General features: G+C 38.4%; 1 protein-coding gene and 2 long non-coding RNA genes across 3 annotated transcripts; 2 read left to right on the top strand and 1 right to left on the bottom strand.

The window, feature by feature from the left end:
• The first annotated feature begins 604 nt into the window (after positions 1–604).
• Positions 605–3,257, top strand: LOC132977323 (uncharacterized). Its single transcript, XR_009673807.1, has 4 exons — positions 605–857; positions 1,077–1,130; positions 2,340–2,476; positions 3,013–3,257. It is a non-coding gene; the product is annotated as an uncharacterized LOC132977323 (long non-coding RNA).
• Positions 3,012–5,149, bottom strand: LOC132977324 (uncharacterized). The gene is made up of 2 exons (XR_009673808.1): positions 4,324–5,149; positions 3,012–3,363 (listed from the first exon to the last, which is right to left on the bottom strand). It is a non-coding gene; the product is annotated as an uncharacterized LOC132977324 (long non-coding RNA).
• Positions 5,150–6,716: 1,567 nt separating this feature from the next.
• Positions 6,717–19,682, top strand: LOC132977932 (myosin heavy chain, fast skeletal muscle-like). Its single transcript, XM_061042855.1, has 41 exons — positions 6,717–6,741; positions 6,886–6,928; positions 7,057–7,269; positions 7,704–7,847; positions 7,938–8,094; positions 8,192–8,219; positions 8,323–8,431; positions 8,524–8,616; positions 8,727–8,790; positions 9,286–9,384; positions 9,490–9,593; positions 9,926–10,064; positions 10,185–10,303; positions 10,471–10,620; positions 10,744–10,914; positions 11,014–11,320; positions 11,448–11,518; positions 11,645–11,732; positions 11,821–11,938; positions 12,018–12,141; positions 12,236–12,372; positions 13,212–13,467; positions 13,559–13,801; positions 13,897–14,073; positions 14,153–14,298; positions 14,490–14,580; positions 14,703–15,092; positions 15,902–16,028; positions 16,138–16,256; positions 16,373–16,569; positions 16,657–16,840; positions 16,922–17,087; positions 17,436–17,560; positions 17,656–17,964; positions 18,058–18,261; positions 18,341–18,466; positions 18,600–18,770; positions 18,864–18,968; positions 19,134–19,229; positions 19,318–19,455; positions 19,549–19,682. Exons 3-41 carry the CDS (start codon positions 7,069–7,071, stop codon positions 19,567–19,569), a joined length of 5,814 nt encoding a protein of 1,937 aa, XP_060898838.1. The 5' UTR covers positions 6,717–6,741; positions 6,886–6,928; positions 7,057–7,068; the 3' UTR covers positions 19,570–19,682.
• Positions 19,683–20,178: the final 496 nt, after the last annotated feature.

Raw genomic sequence — 20,178 nt, 5'->3', positions numbered from 1 at the left:
ATGATGGTTAATAATTATCAGATGAGCTAATGTGCTATGCACACATCAGTCACCACTTTGGTTTTTGTAGAGTTCATGTTCCTGTGTGGCTTGGGTTAACTTTATGAAGTAGGTTTTTTTTATACAGCTGGTACCTTACAATAGATTTAGTTGTTTGAGATGTTCTATAATGCTCTGTGTAAGTGGTGTAGAGAAGTGTGTGGTTAACGTATGTAATGATGCACATAAGGAGGAGGTATCAGGTTAACATCACTGTAATCTGCAGTAGAAAAAGAAGACACGCTGTGCTGTTAACAGGGAGAGGTCACTAAGAAAAAGTCATGACTACATACATAAATAAACCTAGGGGAGATAAGTGAGTGAAAATTAACCATACATAAAAACCTTGTCTAAATTATTCTCTCATTTTCTACTATATTTACAGTCTATTTCTGCATTGGTTTATTTATTTGCATATACTGCACCCATACATGTTTTTAAAGATGCTATATAAAACAAATATAAACAAATAACAAATCAACAGCTTGTCCACTTAATAGACCACCTGTTAGTTTGTCAGAAACACGGTCTACTTCTCAGGGTGGCCGAGACATTTCCAAAGCAGCTATAATATTCCCTTGTGTGTAATGAATCGGATATCGCAGCACATTGCACATTTTGTTTGTGTGTACTCTGTGTGTGTGTGTGTGTGTGTGTGTGTGTGTGTGTGTGTGTTATTACTGTATAGACTCTCATGTAAGAAATTCACATGTAATAGTTAGTCAGAGACGAACAAGGTAAAGAGAGATTGGGAGTGACAGTTTTCTTTCCTTACTTTAGTGAAAACATTTTGAAATGATTTCTATGACTGAAAGCAGGTAAGTTAAATACATACAATAAATAATTGTTAATGCCTGTCAAATTGTATGTAGTTATCAAGTATCAGGACTCAATCTGAGTTCAGATATGCATTACTTACAATACTGCAGTTGTTACCCGTCAGCTCTAAAACTCTTACAAGTTGCCTGGTTTTTTGTTTTCGTTTGATGGATGATGCAGATATATAATGTTTACACTGAACTATGTGTGATTTCCAGAATCATGACAAATCTGCAATCAGACTGCGCCTCATCTCAGCCAGGGTGACGCTGGTATGATATTTTCCTTATATCCATTTCATGTGTAATAACATGTTTTGTAAAAGTACCCTACATATTTGCATTTCCTTATTATGTGTCGAGCAATGATTTGGTGCATGTATACATTGATCTGGCCTGTAAATGAATCCATATAGCATCATCTGAAATGTTAGAATAACGTCAACTCCCTCTTCCATTTGTTTTGTTACATATTTATTTAATTTGCTGCAAGCCACAACTGAATGTCACCTAATAGTAAGATCAACTATTATATCCTCAGAAACTGTTTGCTGAGATATTATAGCCCTCCACATAGACTGGTCAAAATGTGTTGGTGTGTTTATTGACAGACTTGTAATGCAAAACTACTTTATCTTTAGGTTCAGTTTACTTCAGAAGTACATCATTGCTGTGACCGGTGCACGACCATAGACTGTCTGCACGTGATCGGTACGATCTCCGTGCTTGTAATTAACCGGCTGCATAATGTTTTCTGTTCGTCAATATGTTTTTTTCACACTTTTGTTGATATTGTTGTTCCGTTAGATTACACTTAGCATTGATATAAAGGCAAATCTTGTAAAGATAGCTTCGTATAGCGGACTCTGTTGCATCGTCCACCACATCTCACCATTCTTTTTACGTAACGTCATGCCTCAGGAGACCCCCGGCCCCGCCTCCCGTCCAATAGGGATAGTCTCTCGCTGTGAGATGCAATAGCTTGACTGAATAAAGGATAAGAGTTATTTATATAACTATGGGCGTGGCTTATCTGCCTGATAGGCAGGCACGTTGTAGCTGTTTGTCAGAAGGCTTAAGGCCCTCCTCAGCTTCCCCTCCTTGCCTGTTACAAGGTTGAGCCATTATATCTAATATGATGACCGACATATATGGGCTTCAAAAGTCCTCTTCTAATGATTTCAAAACAAATGGGTGACATCACTGAGTCTACGTCCATGTTTTATATGCTCTATGGTGATGACATTTAATAATTTAGTCCACTGATCACGCACATACCTGATCACAACCATGACATTTTTTGAACAACAAACATCTCATGTTAGGGTGAGAAAGATAATTTCTCATATGCTGAGTGCTTAGAGAGAGCACTCTCACACAAGTGGTGAGATAAGATGAAGGTCGATGCTTAATGTCACGACATTTCATTTTATGCATAAGGTCATGAAATAAAAGTACGCTGTCTGTATTTGCATTTTGTAGATTTTGGTTTGTTTGTTCAGTTTGGTACTGTAATGTGAGAATCAGGAGCACTAGCACCTTCCATCTCATCGTATATCTCCCTGAACAGAAGCATGAGTGTTGGATACAGTCGGCGGAATACCATTCATTGATTTTTGGTAAGTTTGCCTTTTGTAAGCTCTCTGTTAAAGTAACCCTCGAGTGGTGCATTTTGACAAAACTAATAATATATTTTGTTTTAAATTAATATGAGAAGGCTTGGCCTTTACCTAGGACTTGGATGAAGCAGCATAAAGCATAATTTGGATCTGTTGGAGTTTATTGAGGGGTTGAACAAGTTACAGAGGGGTTGAAAGAACTGTCTTTGATAGTCTTTGAGTTGTTTCAGTCTGTAAGGGACCAACAGCTACCAGATAAAAGATTACGTTTTTAAAGAAAGTATCATGTAATTCAGAGGCCAATTCAAAGTTCCACATGGCTTTAAAATTAATGGTATATCAACTCACTTTAATTAATCGCCTCTATTCATAGTTAAATATTATACAATTGTTTAAGTTTGATGTTTGTAATTGTACTTAATTGAACAAATTGTACAATAGTGAAGTTCTTTGAACTGATCTTTAATCATAAATATATTCTGTATTCTGTATTGACAACATGTCATTCTTTGTTTCTGTCCCTTACAAATAAATAGATGCTACTTTGGGATCATGATGCTACTTTGCAAACTTCAAAACAAAACAAAGGAAACCAAAGAGCATGTTCACGTGTGAGTTAACTAAACCAGTGCAAATAAAGGTCAGGTGAATGATTCATTGAGACTGATTGTATGTACCATTAATCATGATGAGCTTTTACTTGTCGTGTAATATTTGAAAGTCTTTAAATAAATGAGAGAAAAATATTATGAAACAGTTTCAGACAGTGTAATTCCTCAAATCTTTCAAACTTGATTGAATTTATATTTTCATGTTTTTGTGGTTGCTCTCACTCAGGTCTCTTTTTTTCTTCTTTGTTGTCTTCTTCTTTTTCCACTTCCTGTGCGCTGTAGACAAGAAATGATACAGCGTCAGTTTCTTGTTGAGTTTGTTTCCTGTTTTACTGCATCTGTTTCTTGACTGGAGATTAAAAAAAAAGTAAACAACATTTAGCACACTAAAATAAGTTTTCTCTGCATCATTATGAAATGGTTCAAAGGGAAACAATCGATTTACTTGTACTTGTTTGTTTATGACATAAAACAGCTTGTGAGAACAGTAGTATATTTCTTCTGTGGCTTTTGGTTTAGAATTTTAGAGAAAAAAAAAACATAAAGATCCAGTATTTTTCAAATCCATATATCATATAAAGCATATACGATAGCGATTCTTAATCTAATAAAGAGATTAATAGTGCTCTGTGCAAATGTTTCAATTTGTGTGTGCACTGTATCAAGACAAAAGGAAAACCATTCTTTAATCTGTCTCTTGTGAGTTTGAAAACTCTAAAAGGTTTAGTGCTAAATGGCAGGGTCCTTTACCAAACCCATGACTACTGTACTAAGCTCACTAGTGCCCCCTGCAGACAGGCCACTGATACCTAGGTGAATTCATTAATGACTTTCCATGTGTCTAAACTGTATGTATTGCATGACATATATATTACATATAGTAGGTGACACATAACTGTCTTTTAATACGACTCTGTGAATGGCTATACAGGTTTCATTTTAGTTGAATGTAGCGAATTATACTCTGGAAAAGATGCAACACAAGAGCTACAAAATATTTAATCAGATAAGCTTAAATTTCAGTTCGGTGTAAACTGCATTATTTCAGTCCATTGGGAGTCATAAAATACAACAGTCAATAAAGAAAAATCATTAAATTAGAAAAGACATCATGAATCATCAAGACATACCGGTACATTTTTCATATTCAATGAAGTGCTGACATGTTGGTACCTAAACTTCAAATCATGAATCATAACATCTATGCAGAAATCTAGATATGTACGTGAGTCTTACCATATTTTAAATGGGCTCTGAGAGACTCCCCTGGGTGCTTCCCTGTCATCTCCCCAAGGGGTGGTGGGAAAGATTCAAACACGCCCCTTGTGACCCTGTAGGATCAAAGTAAACACTAAACATACATGAGGTTGTATTTGTAAATTAAATTTTTACAGTTTCCACTAAAAATCATTTTAGAATAATCAACTTACTGTTCAATCATTCACTCAGAATGAGCTGGAGATGTAGCTGTTAAAAGACCAGAAGGTGTCGATGATAGAGAAGCTGGTAACATAAGCAGCATGTTTTCACCTTTGCAACTTGAGGCTCCCTTTGGTGTTTATAAGATGGCAGTGACCCCCTGGACCAATATTAGTACACACACACATCCTTGTGACTTGTGACAGTCATTAGCACCACAAGAAGCTGACAGCAACCCATGCGGTCCTTGCCCTCCCCACACACACACTATACCACACACACTTCTCACTTCTTCACACCCTAATCTCAGGAGATCTACTAAGATGGACAAGAAGCAGCAGTTAGAATTCAGCTCTGTGACCTCATTTTAATCAACAGATCATTAACCACGTCACAAACACAATATTTAACAGCATTTGAGAGGTTTTAAGTTTAACTTTAGTGGAACATGATTTGAGAGACTGCAGGGTAGTATTGATTAATGTAAGTAACAAAGATTGATTACTGAGGCATCTTATGAAATGTTTAAAAAAAATATCTCCTTGCGATTGTTGGACCTTAAAACCCTGAAAACACAGCTACAGTTTAAGAGCTTAACATCCTTTAAAAAAAAGGACAGTGCTGAAAGTGTTTCTATGCTTTGATTTACCCCTCCAGAACAACCCTAAGTATGATTCCAAATATTCTGAATAATTGCCCGACTACATTTATCTCAAACACATCAAAAGTCAGTGCATTGATGATTATTTAACATTGAACCGTTCTGTAGAATATTTAACAAGATTAACAACACAGAATCAAAATTAAAAATGTTATATGATACTCAAATTCATTTAAATGTACTAAAAATAAAAAAAATATAAATACTTACAATGTTAAAAATGGATGCTGAACAGTAAATGTATCTCCATTCTCCTTGTGGCCAGTCTGTAAAGTGGAATGTTACTCAACAATCAGCGAGGTTTGTTTTCCAGACTCCAGTTGTTTCTGCTTGACAAATGACGAAACTGTCAGTCAGAGATCAAAGGCCACACAAATACAATAAGCCACTTGAGAATTTGGCATTTGGACTGAGTATCCCCATAAGCCTGATGCTATATTTGAGTTTTGTCCTAATAAGAAAGAAGATTACCAGCAGATATCATGTAACACTGAAGACAGAGGCTGATTATATCTTGGTGGTGACCACTTTAGAATTTCTTCTTCCTATTCACTGTGGTAAGAGGACACTCTGGCTGATGGAAACAGTACATAATAGCTGTCCATCCACTCTTCTAGTTCTTGGCAGAAATGTTTGGCTACAAGTGCAACTGTGAATCTTTGGGACAACTTTCTTCCCCATTGAAGACCTTGGTACACAAAACCGACGAAATTTAACAGTGAACTAAACCGATTGTGGGTGGTTTGTACAACACGAGTGGATATAGGGTTGGAATCCATCACTCAGTAAGCTCCACATTTAGGTATTTTCTCAGTCTGCCTCGTGGTTCCCTCAAGAGAAAGAACAAGGACAGCTGTTGGCACTGTTGTGAGAAATAATCCCTTGGCAATCCTTCCTTTTCTTTAAAGCTCATTGGAACTCCTTTCTGTTTTTTTTAATGATGTCTGACTTGAAAGGACTTTGAAACAATATATCAGTGACTTTTTAAATATCCTCCAAAGCATGGCAAGGGGCTCCTATTGTGCCAGGGAGCATTTTAAAAGCAGCATTAGTCACTCCTTTGGACTGTCTGTAACTACTAACTCTTATATGTCCATAAACTGAAGCAACCTGACATCTGTTTTTTATGTTCTTGTGCACTAATGTCCACAACACAAGTAAATACAACTACACACCTGTACGCTATATAAGCTTGTAAAATAAAAAAGAATATAGAATTGCTAAATGTTTAGTTATATTTCAAAATGTTGCCCTCATCTTCAAAATGTATGACCAAAACAAATGCTAAAGGCAACACAACAGCCTATTGTTTGCTAATTATCACAGAAATAGGAAATAGGACACACACATTTCTAGACACAGAAGTCTAAATTCCAAACAAATTCTGAGTCTGTCAATTATCTGGCATGCACATCCCAATCTGTGTGACGTGAAAGCCAGAGGAAATAACTATCGCTCAAGCAACATGCCAGATGACCAAATACAGAAAACACTTGTGATAGGCTCCCATCACTCTGTATATATATAAAGGGCACGCACAGGGAACCTCGAGCAAGACAAGACACCCAGCAAAGGTACGTTTGTTCTACTCCAATACAATGTATTACACTTAACCCAGTACCATGTGCCATTTGTATCAAGTCCATATTGAGAACTAAGAACTTATCAATATAATTTACCTCATATTGGCAACTTCCCATCTTTATGTGTTTCTTCAGAAGTCTGCAGAAAAAAAAACCTGCTCACCTGGTGTCAACCGAGGTAAAACATGCTTAACTAACAATAGGCCAGTACCTATATTTAACAAATCATAATAGAGCATTCATATAACTGCATAAATAACAGACATTGTCAAAGTCATCACTATTGTCTTGTTTCTTCTCTTGCAGTAAAGGTCCATCATGCCTGACGCTGAAATGGAGTGTTTTGGCCCGGCGGCCAGTTTCCTCCGGAAGCCAGAAAGAGAGAGAATCGAAGCACAAAACACCCCCTTTGATGCAAAAACAGCATACTTTGTGACAGAGCCTGCAGAGATGTACCTCAAGGGTAAACTTATAAAGAAGGAGGGTGGAAAAGCCACTGTGGAGACTCTCGGCGGAAAGGTGAGAACTGAGGCATTAGGATTCAAAGTTTAATTAATTGGCTTAGCACTTGACATTTTTGATTGCAATTTAAATTGCTGTGCTTGCGTTTAAACTCTTTGGCATCATGGTTTAATAGAAAGTGTAATTCAAAATCCCAAAAAGAATGTGAAAAAATTAACAGAACTAACAGAAATACATGTAAGTGCAAATGGGTCTACAGCAACCAATGCAGTTAAACAGTAACCCATCCATTTGTTAAGCAACGAATTAAGTGCAAATAGTCTAATTTGCAGAAATAAGTTTATTAATCACAGTGGATCTCTCACTGCTGACCTGTAAAACCTTGAAGGCTGGCCTCAGCCTACACTCTTGGAATCACTGCTTTAGACAACCCATGACTGCTAGTGGACGATAAAAATATTAATTTTGTGCCTTTTCTTATCTTTGAACAGTCTTTAACTGTAAAGGAGGATGAAATCTTCCCCATGAACCCTCCAAAGTACGATAAGATTGAGGACATGGCCATGATGACCCACCTCAGTGAACCCTCTGTGCTGTATAACCTCAAAGAGCGCTATGCAGCATGGATGATCTACGTGAGTTTTGCAGAGGAGAGAGAGAACTTACATCGTAATTACATTTACTTGTAGAAAAACGATAATCTTTCATATTTCACACAACTATAGACCTACTCAGGGCTGTTCTGCGTGACTGTGAACCCCTACAAGTGGCTCCCAGTGTACGACTCAGGGGTTGTCGCAGCATACAGAGGCAAAAAGAGGATTGAGGCTCCACCCCACATCTTCTCCATCTCTGACAATGCCTATCAGTTCATGCTCCAAGGTATCCCTTACTTACTTATTAAGCTACAGTGTTTGTCTAGAAACAAAAAAAATATAGTTATCTTCTAACTGATGTACATCATTTTGATGCATTGCAGATAGAGAAAACCAGTCCATCTTGATCACGTAAGTGGTTTTTTTTTTATATCATTATCTTCAGAATTGGTATTGGCAAAAGTGCTTATTAAGTGATTTTGAATAATATCTATAAACACCCTCTTCAAATTAGCGGAGAATCTGGTGCAGGGAAGACTGTCAACACCAAACGTGTCATCCAGTACTTTGCGACAATCGCAGTGGCTGGAGGAAAGAAAGTGGAGCAGACTGGAAAAATGCAGGTACTGTAAGAGGAGTTGCAGGATTCTAATATTTAACCAACATAAAAAGAAACTGGGTTCTGCATCATCAATGTATTCAATCATATTTCTAGGGGTCACTTGAAGATCAAATCATTGCAGCAAATCCCCTGCTGGAAGCTTATGGTAATGCCAAGACAGTGAGGAATGACAATTCTTCCCGTTTTGTAAGTTGTTTTTTTTTAATTCTCTTCAACTGTAAAATGTTTGCTGTTTTTGACAATCAACACATCTATCACTGGAACACAATTCTGAATGTAAATCTATATTCATACAGGGAAAATTTATCAGAATCCACTTTGGGACAACTGGAAAGCTGGCTTCAGCCGATATCGAAACATGTAAGACTTGAAACTCATCACACATGATCATTTTTATTGCACTTAAAAAGACTTAATACAGAAGACCTGAAAGGCAAGAATGAAGAGAATTCCCTACGATCCATTTTTTAGGTGTGATTTAAATAGTTTTCTTTCCTGTGTATAGGATCTAATGGCAGGTCACATTCTTTTTCCAGGGTTATCTTTCTAAGAGTTTGATTAACTGTAAATGAAATCAGGCTCAAAGAAAGTTTTAATAAAAGTTTTGCCAGGAGAGTTTGTGGTGTAGAAATACATTTTTGTTTTTTAAATTCTTGTTCTTGAAACAAGAGGCCGAAGTGCATGATGTCCAATGTCCTATGTTTCTATGCAAAAAGTCAAACATATACAGGTAATGTTACATAGCTTGCATACAGACAGTATATAGTTTGTACTGTGTGTTAAGAGTGAGTTGTAATTATTTTTGGCATTACTTTTTTCTCAAAAGAGCTTTTTCCCTTATTTTGTCACATACAGATCTGCTGGAGAAATCTCGAGTGACATTCCAGCTGTCTGCAGAGAGGAGCTACCACATCTTCTACCAGCTCATGACAGGTCACAAACCAGAGCTGATAGGTATGAGACTAGAGACTAATACTGACTAGAGAATCATACTGAACAATGGTGGATCAAAGATAAAATGATTCTGTTATTTTTGCTTCTGTGTTCCTTTTCCCCCAGAGGCTCTTCTGATCACCAAAAATCCATATGACTACCACATGATCAGCCAGGGTGAAATCACTGTCAAGAGTATCGATGACATTGAAGAATTCATTGCAACCGATGTAATGAACACTTAACTTCCTTTGATGATTTCCTTTTTTTAGATTTTACATATCACTGGTCACTTTTATTATTTTAGAATGAACACTGAGTTAGAAACTTATCGTAGATATCTCTGAAATCTATTTATAAGTCTTAACATTTTTTCTTTATATCTTATTAAATGAGGGGTTTATCTCTGGGGGGCCTTATTTATGCTGTTTTATACTACAGAACTAATAATAATACCTTTGAATACTTTTGTTTTTTCTTTAATGCAAAGTATGTTGAGTTACAGTTGTGCGATAGATGTTAAACCCATTTTGGTGTTTTAATCTGGCTCTTTATTCCACAGACTGCTATCGACATTCTGGGCTTCACTTTAGACGAGAAGGCTAGCATGTACAAGCTGACTGGAGCTGTGATGCATCATGGAAACATGAAGTTTAAGCAAAAGCAGCGTGAAGAGCAGGCTGAGCCTGATGGCACTGAGGGTATTACACCACTATGAGCTTAACTTTAGAGTTAAGACCTGAAAGAGTCCTGTTGTTTTACAAGAACATAAATTAAGTGATCCTTGGATGGGTTTTAACAGATTTTTTTCCTTCTTTAAGTGGCTGATAAAATCGCCTACCTGATGGGCCTGAACTCCGCTGATTTGCTAAAAGCCCTCTGCTACCCCAGAGTGAAGGTTGGGAATGAGTTTGTGACTAAAGGTCAAACTGTCCCTCAGGTATGGGATTACTACGATGACATACAAAAATATAAAATTATTATATATAAAAGACGGACATTTCACATTTAAAGACATTTATGTTATGCATGGAAGCGTTAAATGCTTAGATCGTTTTGTTAGTCTTAACAACATACCTGATGATACTCTACTATTGGTTTGTACAGGTCAACAATTCTGTCAGTGCTCTCTGCAAGTCTGTTTATGAGAAAATGTTCTTGTGGATGGTGGTCAGAATTAATGAGATGTTGGATACCAGGCAGCCCAGAAGCTATTTCATCGGTGTCCTGGATATTGCTGGGTTTGAAATCTTTGACGTGAGTGTGCTTAACTGATAATGCATGATCTTCTGTAGCCTGTTTTAAAGAGTACAAATAATAGCAATTTTAGCATTTGCTTCATATAGCCTTCACTGACCTTTGCTTTCTTAATCTTCTTAGTACAACAGCTTGGAGCAGCTGTGCATCAACTTCACCAATGAGAAACTGCAACAGTTTTTCAACCACCACATGTTTGTGCTGGAGCAAGAGGAGTACAAGAAAGAAGGAATTGAATGGGAGTTCATTGACTTTGGTATGGATCTGGCTGCATGCATTGAGCTGATTGAGAAGGTGAGCATTGAGCAACATGCTATTTTTCACTTACCAATAAAACTATCTGATTTGATGACTTCAGATTTTTTGTGTTAAATAATCATTTAATCCTGTCAGCCAATGGGCATCTTCTCCATCCTTGAAGAGGAGTGCATGTTCCCCAAGGCAACAGATATCACCTTCAAGAACAAACTGTACGACCAGCATCTTGGTAAAAGTGCCCCCTTCCAGAAACCAAAACCTGTCAAAGGCAAGGCTGAGGCTCATTTCTCCCTGATGCACTACGCTGGCACTGTTGATTACAATGTCACTGGCTGGCTTGATAAGAACAAAGACCCTCTGAACGACTCAGTGGTTCAGCTCTACCAGAAATCTTCAGCCAAACTTTTGGCTTTACTTTACGTATCTCATGCCTCAGGAGAAGGTAGGGATAATGTTCTATAACTTTTGGTTGAATGTTCTGCTTTATTTGTAGCTGTTTTGTAAAATATGGTTTAAATTATGCATGCAATATCTTCATTTTTTTTCCATTATGTATTTTTGTGCTACAGCTGAGGGTAGTGGCAAAAAAGCTGGCAAGAAGAAGGGTGGGTCTTTCCAGACTGTATCTGCTCTGTTCAGGGTAAGCATCACAATAACTTCCTAGCTGTTAACTACAACAGATTTCCAATTTATGCTAAATTTAACAACTGCCGAAATAGGCTTTTTAGATTTTCAACCATTGTTTTCAATTTGATCTCATTTTTAGGAGAATTTAGGCAAGTTGATGACCAACTTAAGGTCTACCCATCCTCATTTTGTACGCTGTCTGATTCCAAATGAATCAAAGACACCTGGTATGTCAGATATCAGGAATAATTTATTAATTTAAATACTACTCTTACTTTGCTCCAAAATACTTAATAATTTCACATGTCCTTTAAGGCCTCATGGAGAACTTCCTGGTCATCCATCAGCTGAGGTGTAACGGTGTGCTGGAAGGAATCAGGATCTGCAGGAAAGGTTTCCCAAGCAGAATCCTCTACGGTGACTTCAAGCAGAGGTATTTTCTAATATTTACTTAAATGTATGACAATGTTGTGATCAATTATCTGAATGTAAATCGATTTCCCTCCAATCAGATACAAAGTATTGAATGCTAGTGTCATTCCTGAGGGACAGTTCATTGATAACAAAAAGGCCTCAGAGAAACTCCTGGGCTCTATTGATGTGGACCAGAGTCAGTATAAATTCGGACACACAAAGGTAATCTATCTATCAGGACGCTCTTTTGTTCTTTTCTGCTACCTGAACCTGCAGGTGTGTGTGACAAGTCATGTTAAGTAACACTTTGTTTCAGGTGTTCTTTAAAGCTGGTCTACTGGGAACTCTGGAGGAGATGAGAGATGAGAAGCTGGCTGAGCTGGTCACAATGACTCAGGCTCTCTGCAGAGGTTTCCTCATGAGGAGAGAGTTTGCAAAGATGATGGAGAGAAGGTAATACAGACATGGAATATCCCACATCAAAAGTACAGAATGAAGAGGGAAACTTGCTAATGATTGTTATAGGGCTGTCAGCATGATTGAGTTAATCACGATTAATTAAGGTCTGAAATTCAAACAACCTTATTAATCCCTCTTGGGGCAATTGGTGTGGAGCAGCTTGTACACATGAGAAAGAAACACAAACAATCATCATCAATCGAAACAATGCATTTATTTTGTATACTTTACTTGCTGTTTGAATTCAACCCTGCTTTTATTTTGAAATAAAATAAGCACCTTCTGAGAGATTGAAGGTTACAACATTAACTTAAGCACAGAGAAAGGTACTCGCTCCAGATCAAAAATTTCTGATCTGAAAATAGCTAAAGGAACGGTAAAAAAGTGAAATGTTTCAGGTCATAAGGTGGATATTACTTTTGACTCATTAACTGAGCTGTCAGTGAGTTTTTTAAAGTGAAATGACAAATGAGACATTCAAAGATGCAGCAGTGTAATTCTTTTCCATCACTGTGACTACAGGGAGACACTGCTAAGGCATATCCACTGTGCGCCTAAATGGACATTATAGCATACAATTACTGTAATCGTGATTTTTTGGAGAATAACTAGCTCATGCTGACAACCTTGCTTAAGACAGTACAAAAAACAAAATAAAAGCATAACAATTTGAATCTTTTGACAGCCCTAGATTGTTATATTTAAAGCAAGTGTTTACTTAGAGAACCTTTGAGAATCCATTCCTCTTATCCTCTTATCCTCAATATGAAAAAATAAACATTTATAATGTAACTTAAATTAATCTGGCTTACTTTAATATGTGTTTATCCAAGGGAGGCCATTTACTCCATCCAGTACAACATCCGTTCATTCATGAACGTCAAAACATGGCCATGGATGAAGGTCTACTTCAAGATTAAGCCTCTGCTGAAGAGTGCAGAGACTGAAAAAGAAATGGCACAGATGAAAGAGGACTTTTTAAAAACCAAAGAGGACCTGACAAAGGCTCTGGCTAAGAAGAAAGAACTGGAGGAGAAGATGGTTTCTCTTATTCAAGAGAAGAATGACTTGCAGCTACAAATTCAGTCTGTATGTAAATCATTTAAAGAGAATTGCTTTCACTGAGATACAGTATTTTTCGGTTCAGAAGATATAAATGTTATTTTCTAAACAAATTTAGGAAAGTGAAACCCTCAGTGATACAGAGGAAAGGTGTGAGGGGCTCATTAAAGCAAAAATCCAGCTTGAGGCCAAAGTCAAAGAGACGGCTGAGAGACTGGAGGATGAGGAGGAAATTAATGCTGAGCTCACAGCAAAGAAGAGGAAGCTGGAGGACGAGTGCTCTGAGTTGAAGAAGGACATTGATGACTTGGAGCTCACACTGGCAAAAGTGGAAAAGGAGAAACATGCCACTGAGAACAAGGTTGGTATATCTTACTTAAGGCCTTAAAATCTGCTCTTTTCCTGACTAAAATCATTTTTACATGATTCTTCCAATATTGCATAATGCGTATACAGGTTAAAAACCTTGTGGAAGAAATGACATCTCAAGATGAGACTATCGTCAAGTTGACAAAAGAGAAAAAAGCCCTCCAAGAGGCACATCAGCAGACCCTTGATGATCTGCAGGCAGAGGAAGACAAAGTCAACACTCTGACGAAGGCTAAAGTCAAGTTGGAGCAACAAGTGGATGATGTGAGTAATAAAAACAAACCTTTTTTCAGTCCACTTGAAAATGAAAACCAAAATATAATACCTCATGTCGCTTTAACAGCTTGAAGGTTCGCTGGAGCAAGAAAAGAAGCTCCGTATGGACCTTGAACGAGCTAAAAGAAAGCTTGAAGGAGATCTTAAACTCGCCCAAGAAACCATCATGGATCTGGAGAACGACAAGCAGCAGTCTGATGAGAAACTTAAGAAGTAAGTGTAAATAAACTCACAAATGTAAAACATTGTTTATTATAGAGCAAAACTGGCATTCCTGTTTAAATGCTGTTTAGCAAAGATGTAGGTTTACAAATTCACTGTTAAAATCAATGAATGGATTCTGGTGCTCAAAATTATTTTTGAAAAGTCACAGTTATTCTTTGTTATTTTCTGTCCCTACACAGGAAGGACTTTGAAACGAGCCAGCTTCTTAGCAAGATTGAGGATGAGCAACTACTCTCTGTTCAGCTTCAGAAAAAGATCAAAGAACTTCAGGTAGGTACAGCATGTGAAAAGTATCTAACAGAGACCACACTCCACTAACTCGAACAGCCACATTTGTTGACAGATATTTTTCGAAAAAATAATTGTTTTCTATTTCAACATGTTAATATCAGGCTCGTATCGAGGAGCTAGAGGAGGAGATCGAGGCTGAGCGTGCTGCTCGGGCCAAGGTGGAGAAGCAGAGGTCTGATCTCTCCAGGGAACTTGAAGAGATCAGCGAGAGGCTTGAAGAAGCCGGTGGAGCAACATCTGTTCAGATCGAGATGAACAAAAAACGTGAGGCAGAGTTTCAGAAGCTGCGGCGTGACCTGGAAGAGTCCACCCTGCAGCACGAAGCCACTTCTGCAGCCCTCCGCAAGAAGCAGGCTGACAGCGTGGCGGAGCTGGGGGAACAGATCGATAACCTCCAGAGAGTCAAACAGAAGCTGGAGAAAGAGAAGAGTGAATACAAGATGGAGATTGATGACCTCAGCAGCAACATGGAGTCCATTGCCAAATCAAAGGTAACAAACTCTTCAAGACGGAGTGAAAGCGCTGCAGGTTCTTTGTGGTAATCACATACAGGAGCTCTTTGGGTACTTCAGGTTTGCTGTGCTTAGTTCATCTTGATAGAGATCTCAATAAAACAAACAAAAACTGTCTTTCAAAAAATGATCAAAGGCATACTGTAGAATTTGTATGGAATTAAAATGCCTTTATCTCACATGGAAAAATGTGTTTAAAAACCACAAGTACATTGTGACCAACGCAGGTCTTCATCAGGGCCAGTCTCAGCACTTAGCAAAGTTACACTAATTAGTTCAAGGGGAGGGTCAACTTTGAATTTGCAAGCCGGTTGTGTCAAAACAAGGAAGTGATGCTTCAGTAATAGAAGGGGAGAGAGAAGTAAAGAAAAGGTGGATGAGAAGAGAGAAAAAGTCCATTTCATAAGGAACCAACCCAAAATATAAACTATACAACAAAGGGAAGGAGGGAAAATAAAATAGACAAAAGGGCAATAGGCATTGCACATACCACAACAGGGGGCCACACCTGATACATTTGTCATTACCTCCAGATCAGCACGTTACAGAAAAAATCCCATCACCGTCCTTTTTATTTTTCATGTTTGTATTTTGTTCTTAATTGAAATCATTTTTTACTCCTGCAACCTCTTCACAAGATGAACTAAGTAAATGGCTTTTCACTTCCAAAAGAGTCAACAAAAATGATCACGTTTGCTGAACTCCTGCTTTTATGAAGCTCTCTCATTAAATGAGACAATATGGCATTACTTTGGATCAAAATAACTTTCAGACACTTTTCATTTCAGACCAATCTGGAAAAAATATGTAGAACACTTGAGGATCAACTGAGTGAGATCAAGTCAAAAAATGACGAACATGTTCGACAACTGAATGACATTGGGGTTCAAAGGGCAAGATTGCAGACGGAGAATGGTAATGAAAATATATGTGATTTTTGTTTTATTTACCACAACATTCTCATCTTGGCCCTCAAATACAGAGCCCATGTTGAATTAAAGCAACTCTAACTTTATGTTCTCAGGTGAATTCAGTCGCCAGCTGGAGGAGAAAGAAGCACTTGTCTCTCAGCTAACAAGGAGCAAGCAGGCTTACACTCAGCAGATTGAGGAGCTCAAGAGGCACGTTGAAGAGGAAGTTAAAGTGCGTGCTCATTAAAGACACTATCATAGATTTGTAGGCTGTATTCGGACTTCTGAGTTTAAAGATTAAGATCAGAAATACTAAGGTAATAAAAAATGTCTATATTACTTTTTAAGGCCAAGAATGCCCTGGCTCATGCTGTCCAGTCATCCCGTCATGACTGTGATCTGCTCAGAGAGCAGTATGAGGAGGAGCAGGAGGCCAAGTGTGAGCTGCAGCGTTCAATGTCCAAGGCTAACAGCGAGGTGGCTCAGTGGAGATCCAAATATGAGACTGATGCCATTCAGCGCACTGAGGAGCTGGAGGAGGCAAAGTAAGTCATTACTATCTTAACTATGTCTATCACATCCATTAAGTATAAGTAATAATGTATTGAAAGTATGTGAAATGTTATTAACAGGAAAAAGCTCGCCCAGCGTCTTCAGGATGCAGAGGAGTCCATCGAGGCTGTGAATGCAAAATGTGCCTCTCTGGAAAAGACTAAACAGAGACTGCAGGGTGAAGTGGAGGATATGATGATTGATGTGGAGAGAGCTAATGCTCTAGCTGCTAGCCTGGACAAGAAGCAAAGGAACTTTGACAAGGTTTGATTTTTATCAATGCCAGTGCTAACACGTGGAGCAACAACTGTGAGTAAGTTACAGTGGTGTCTTTTATATTTTTAGGTACTTGCAGAGTGGAAGCAGAAGTATGAGGAATGCCAGGCAGAGCTTGAAGGATCCCTAAAAGAAACTCGTTCTCTCAGCACCGAGATGTTTAAGATGAAAAATTCATATGAAGAAGCTTTGGACCACCTGGAGACCCTGAAGAGGGAGAACAAAAATCTGCAACGTATGTTGAGTTTTAAAACTGCAGACCTCCAGCTAAAATGACTAATGAAACAGATGGATAGTCTAATTGTGACCCCAATATTTTACAGAGTTTATTGCAGGTTTTGTTTTTGTATGCTCAGGACATCACTCTTTTAGAAAACAGTTGTTTCATTTTGTAGAAAAGGACAGGTGGAAGATAACGAGGTTATGCCCCTCAGTATGCCAACAGTTTTACTACCCTTGGTTTTTAATTTCCAACTAGAGTCAAAAGAAAGACAGCATATGATATTTTTATGTAACGTATACTACATTTAAAATGTCCACCATTTAGAAAGCTCACAACTTCTTCACTAACCATTCCTTACAGAGGAGATCTCTGATCTAACCGAACAAGTTGGAGAGTCTGGAAAAACCATTCATGAGCTGGAGAAGTCCAAGAAGACTGTAGAGATAGAGAAGTCTGAACTCCAGACTTCACTTGAAGAGGCTGAGGTACTGTTTGACAAATTATCTGTTATTTAAAAATGTTTAAATGATGCTGGTGCTTCTTATAATATAAATTATTCTTTTTTTTTTTTTTTGTCAAGGCTACCCTGGAGCATGAGGAATCCAAGATTCTCCGCATTCAGCTTGAACTCACCCAGGTCAAGAGTGAAGTTGACAGAAAAATTGCTGAGAAGGACGAGGAGATTGACCAAATCAAGAGGAACAGCCAAAGAGTGATTGATTCAATGCAGAGTAATTTGGATGCTGAGATCAGGAGCAGAAATGATGCCCTGAGAATCAAGAAGAAGATGGAGGGAGACCTCAATGAGATGGAGATTCAGCTGAGCCATGCCAACCGGCAGGCAGCTGAATCCCAGAAACAGCTGAGGAACGTGCAGGCACAGCTGAAGGTACATCCAGTGAAGGATTAGTGGAGAAGTGTCTTGGTTCATAAAGTAGCTTTGCGTGTTAGCTGATACATCTATCAATGTTTTGCATTTCAGGATGCCCAGCTTCACCTTGATGATGCTATCAGAGGCCAGGCAGACATGAAGGAGCAGGTTGCCATGGTGGAGCGTAGGAACAACCTGATGCTGGCTGAGATCGAGGAGCTGAGAGTTGCTCTGGAGCAGACTGAGAGAAGCCGCAAAATAGCTGAACAGGAGCTGGTGGATGCCAGCGAGCGTGTGGGGCTGCTGCACTCTCAGGTAAGTAAGATTCAAGTAATATGACAAATACCTGACATCTGAAAATGACAGTATGTAATCCTGAGTTTTATTTTTAAAGAATACCAGCCTTATAAACACCAAGAAGAAGTTGGAAACTGACCTCATTCAGATCCAGGGTGAAGTGGAGGATTCAGTCTCGGAGGCTAGAAATGCTGAAGAAAAGGCCAAGAAGGCGATCACTGATGTGAGTGATTCTCACACTGCACCATTTAATCATACATAATACACAGTGTACTACATGTCATTCCATTATATGTATCTGGTATAATAGAGACAACCATAGGCTTTACCTTGTAATACACAATTCAACATTTCAGGCTGCCATGATGGCAGAGGAGCTGAAGAAGGAGCAGGACACCAGCTCTCATTTGGAGAGGATGAAGAAGAACATGGAGGTGACAGTGAAGGACCTGCAGCATCGCCTTGATGAAGCGGAGAATCTGGCCATGAAGGGAGGAAAGAAGCAGCTCCAGAAACTGGAGGCTAGGGTAAATGTTGTTTTGAACCTCTTTTTATCCACTACAAGAAATTAAATTGTCTCTTCGTTTTAAAACTCACTGAAAGCCTCTTCATCGTTCAAGGTTCGAGAGTTGGAGGCTGAAGTTGATGGTGAACAGAGGCGTGCGGCCGAAGCCATCAAAGGAGTGCGTAAATATGAGAGAAGAGTGAAGGAGCTCACCTATCAGGTAATCTGCTATTTATGCTACTTAAACTTGAACTGCTACCTATTATATTTTAAACAACCTATGTGTCACTCACAACCTTACTTCAGTAAGTGTTCGTGTTAAAAACAGTCGGTTGGAGCTCGTATGTTTCTGTTTCAACCTTCTATCATTACTGATCTATAACAGACTGAGGAGGACAAGAAGAACGTTGTCCGACTTCAGGATCTGGTGGACAAGCTGCAGCTCAAAGTGAAATCCTACAAGCGGCAGTCTGAGGAAGCTGTGAGTACAAATACAGTACTTCTCATGAACCACACACATTCTGAAAAGTAGTCTTCAGGTTTTGACTTCACTGAGTCTTACCTTACAGGAGGAGCAGGCCAACACTCACCTGTCTAGGTACAGGAAGGTACAGCATGAGATGGAGGAGGCTCAGGAGCGTGCTGACATCGCAGAGTCCCAAGTCAACAAACTGAGGGCAAAGAGTCGGGAAATTGTTACTATAAAGGTAAAACAATACCTGTAGTTTGTAAAAAAAAAAAAGTTAATATAACGTATAAGGATTCATCTTTTTTTACATGCCGTTGTTCCTTTTTTTCAGACTAAGGAAGCAGAGGAGTGAGGAAGAAATCCAAGATGAGCAGTAACAAGACGTCATACAATATGAGCATCTCGTTACTTGTTCACTCAAGCATGTTAAGCATGCTGTTCAATAAAAGTAGATAGTCTGCTGCATCTTTACTGTGTCTGTCACTTTATTTTTTTTTTAACAAAATGCTTACTAACATCATGAATAAGAAGTAACAGGTGCTAAAAATGTGGTAATTTAAATTATAAAGATTAGATGAGCGACTAAGGTTTAAATAAAATATAATAAATAACTATAGTAATGCATGGAAAAGTGTTAGACAAAAATACAAAAGATAAACCATTATACCGGTAGTACTGACCTGCAGTATGTACTGTTGGTATCTATGTCCCTACTTAAAAAGCTCTCTCTTTTGAATGCAATATTGTCATGACTGAAGAGGGTTTAAGATCATCAACACATTAAACATTAGAAAAGCTCCTGGTCCAGATCAAATGTGTGGACGCACACTCTACTGTGCTGACCAGCTTAGAAGTGCTCTCCACCTTATTTAAATGTCACTGGGCTGTAACCTGAGCCTTCCTGGAAGTCTTCCACTGTTGTACCTATCCAAAAGAAAAATAATCCTATACAATTGAGTGA

This window comes from Labrus mixtus, chromosome 7 (assembly GCF_963584025.1).
Source record: "Labrus mixtus chromosome 7, fLabMix1.1, whole genome shotgun sequence".
Lineage (NCBI taxonomy): Eukaryota > Metazoa > Chordata > Actinopteri > Labriformes > Labridae > Labrus > Labrus mixtus.
This window is presented reverse-complemented; position numbering and strand designations above follow the sequence as displayed.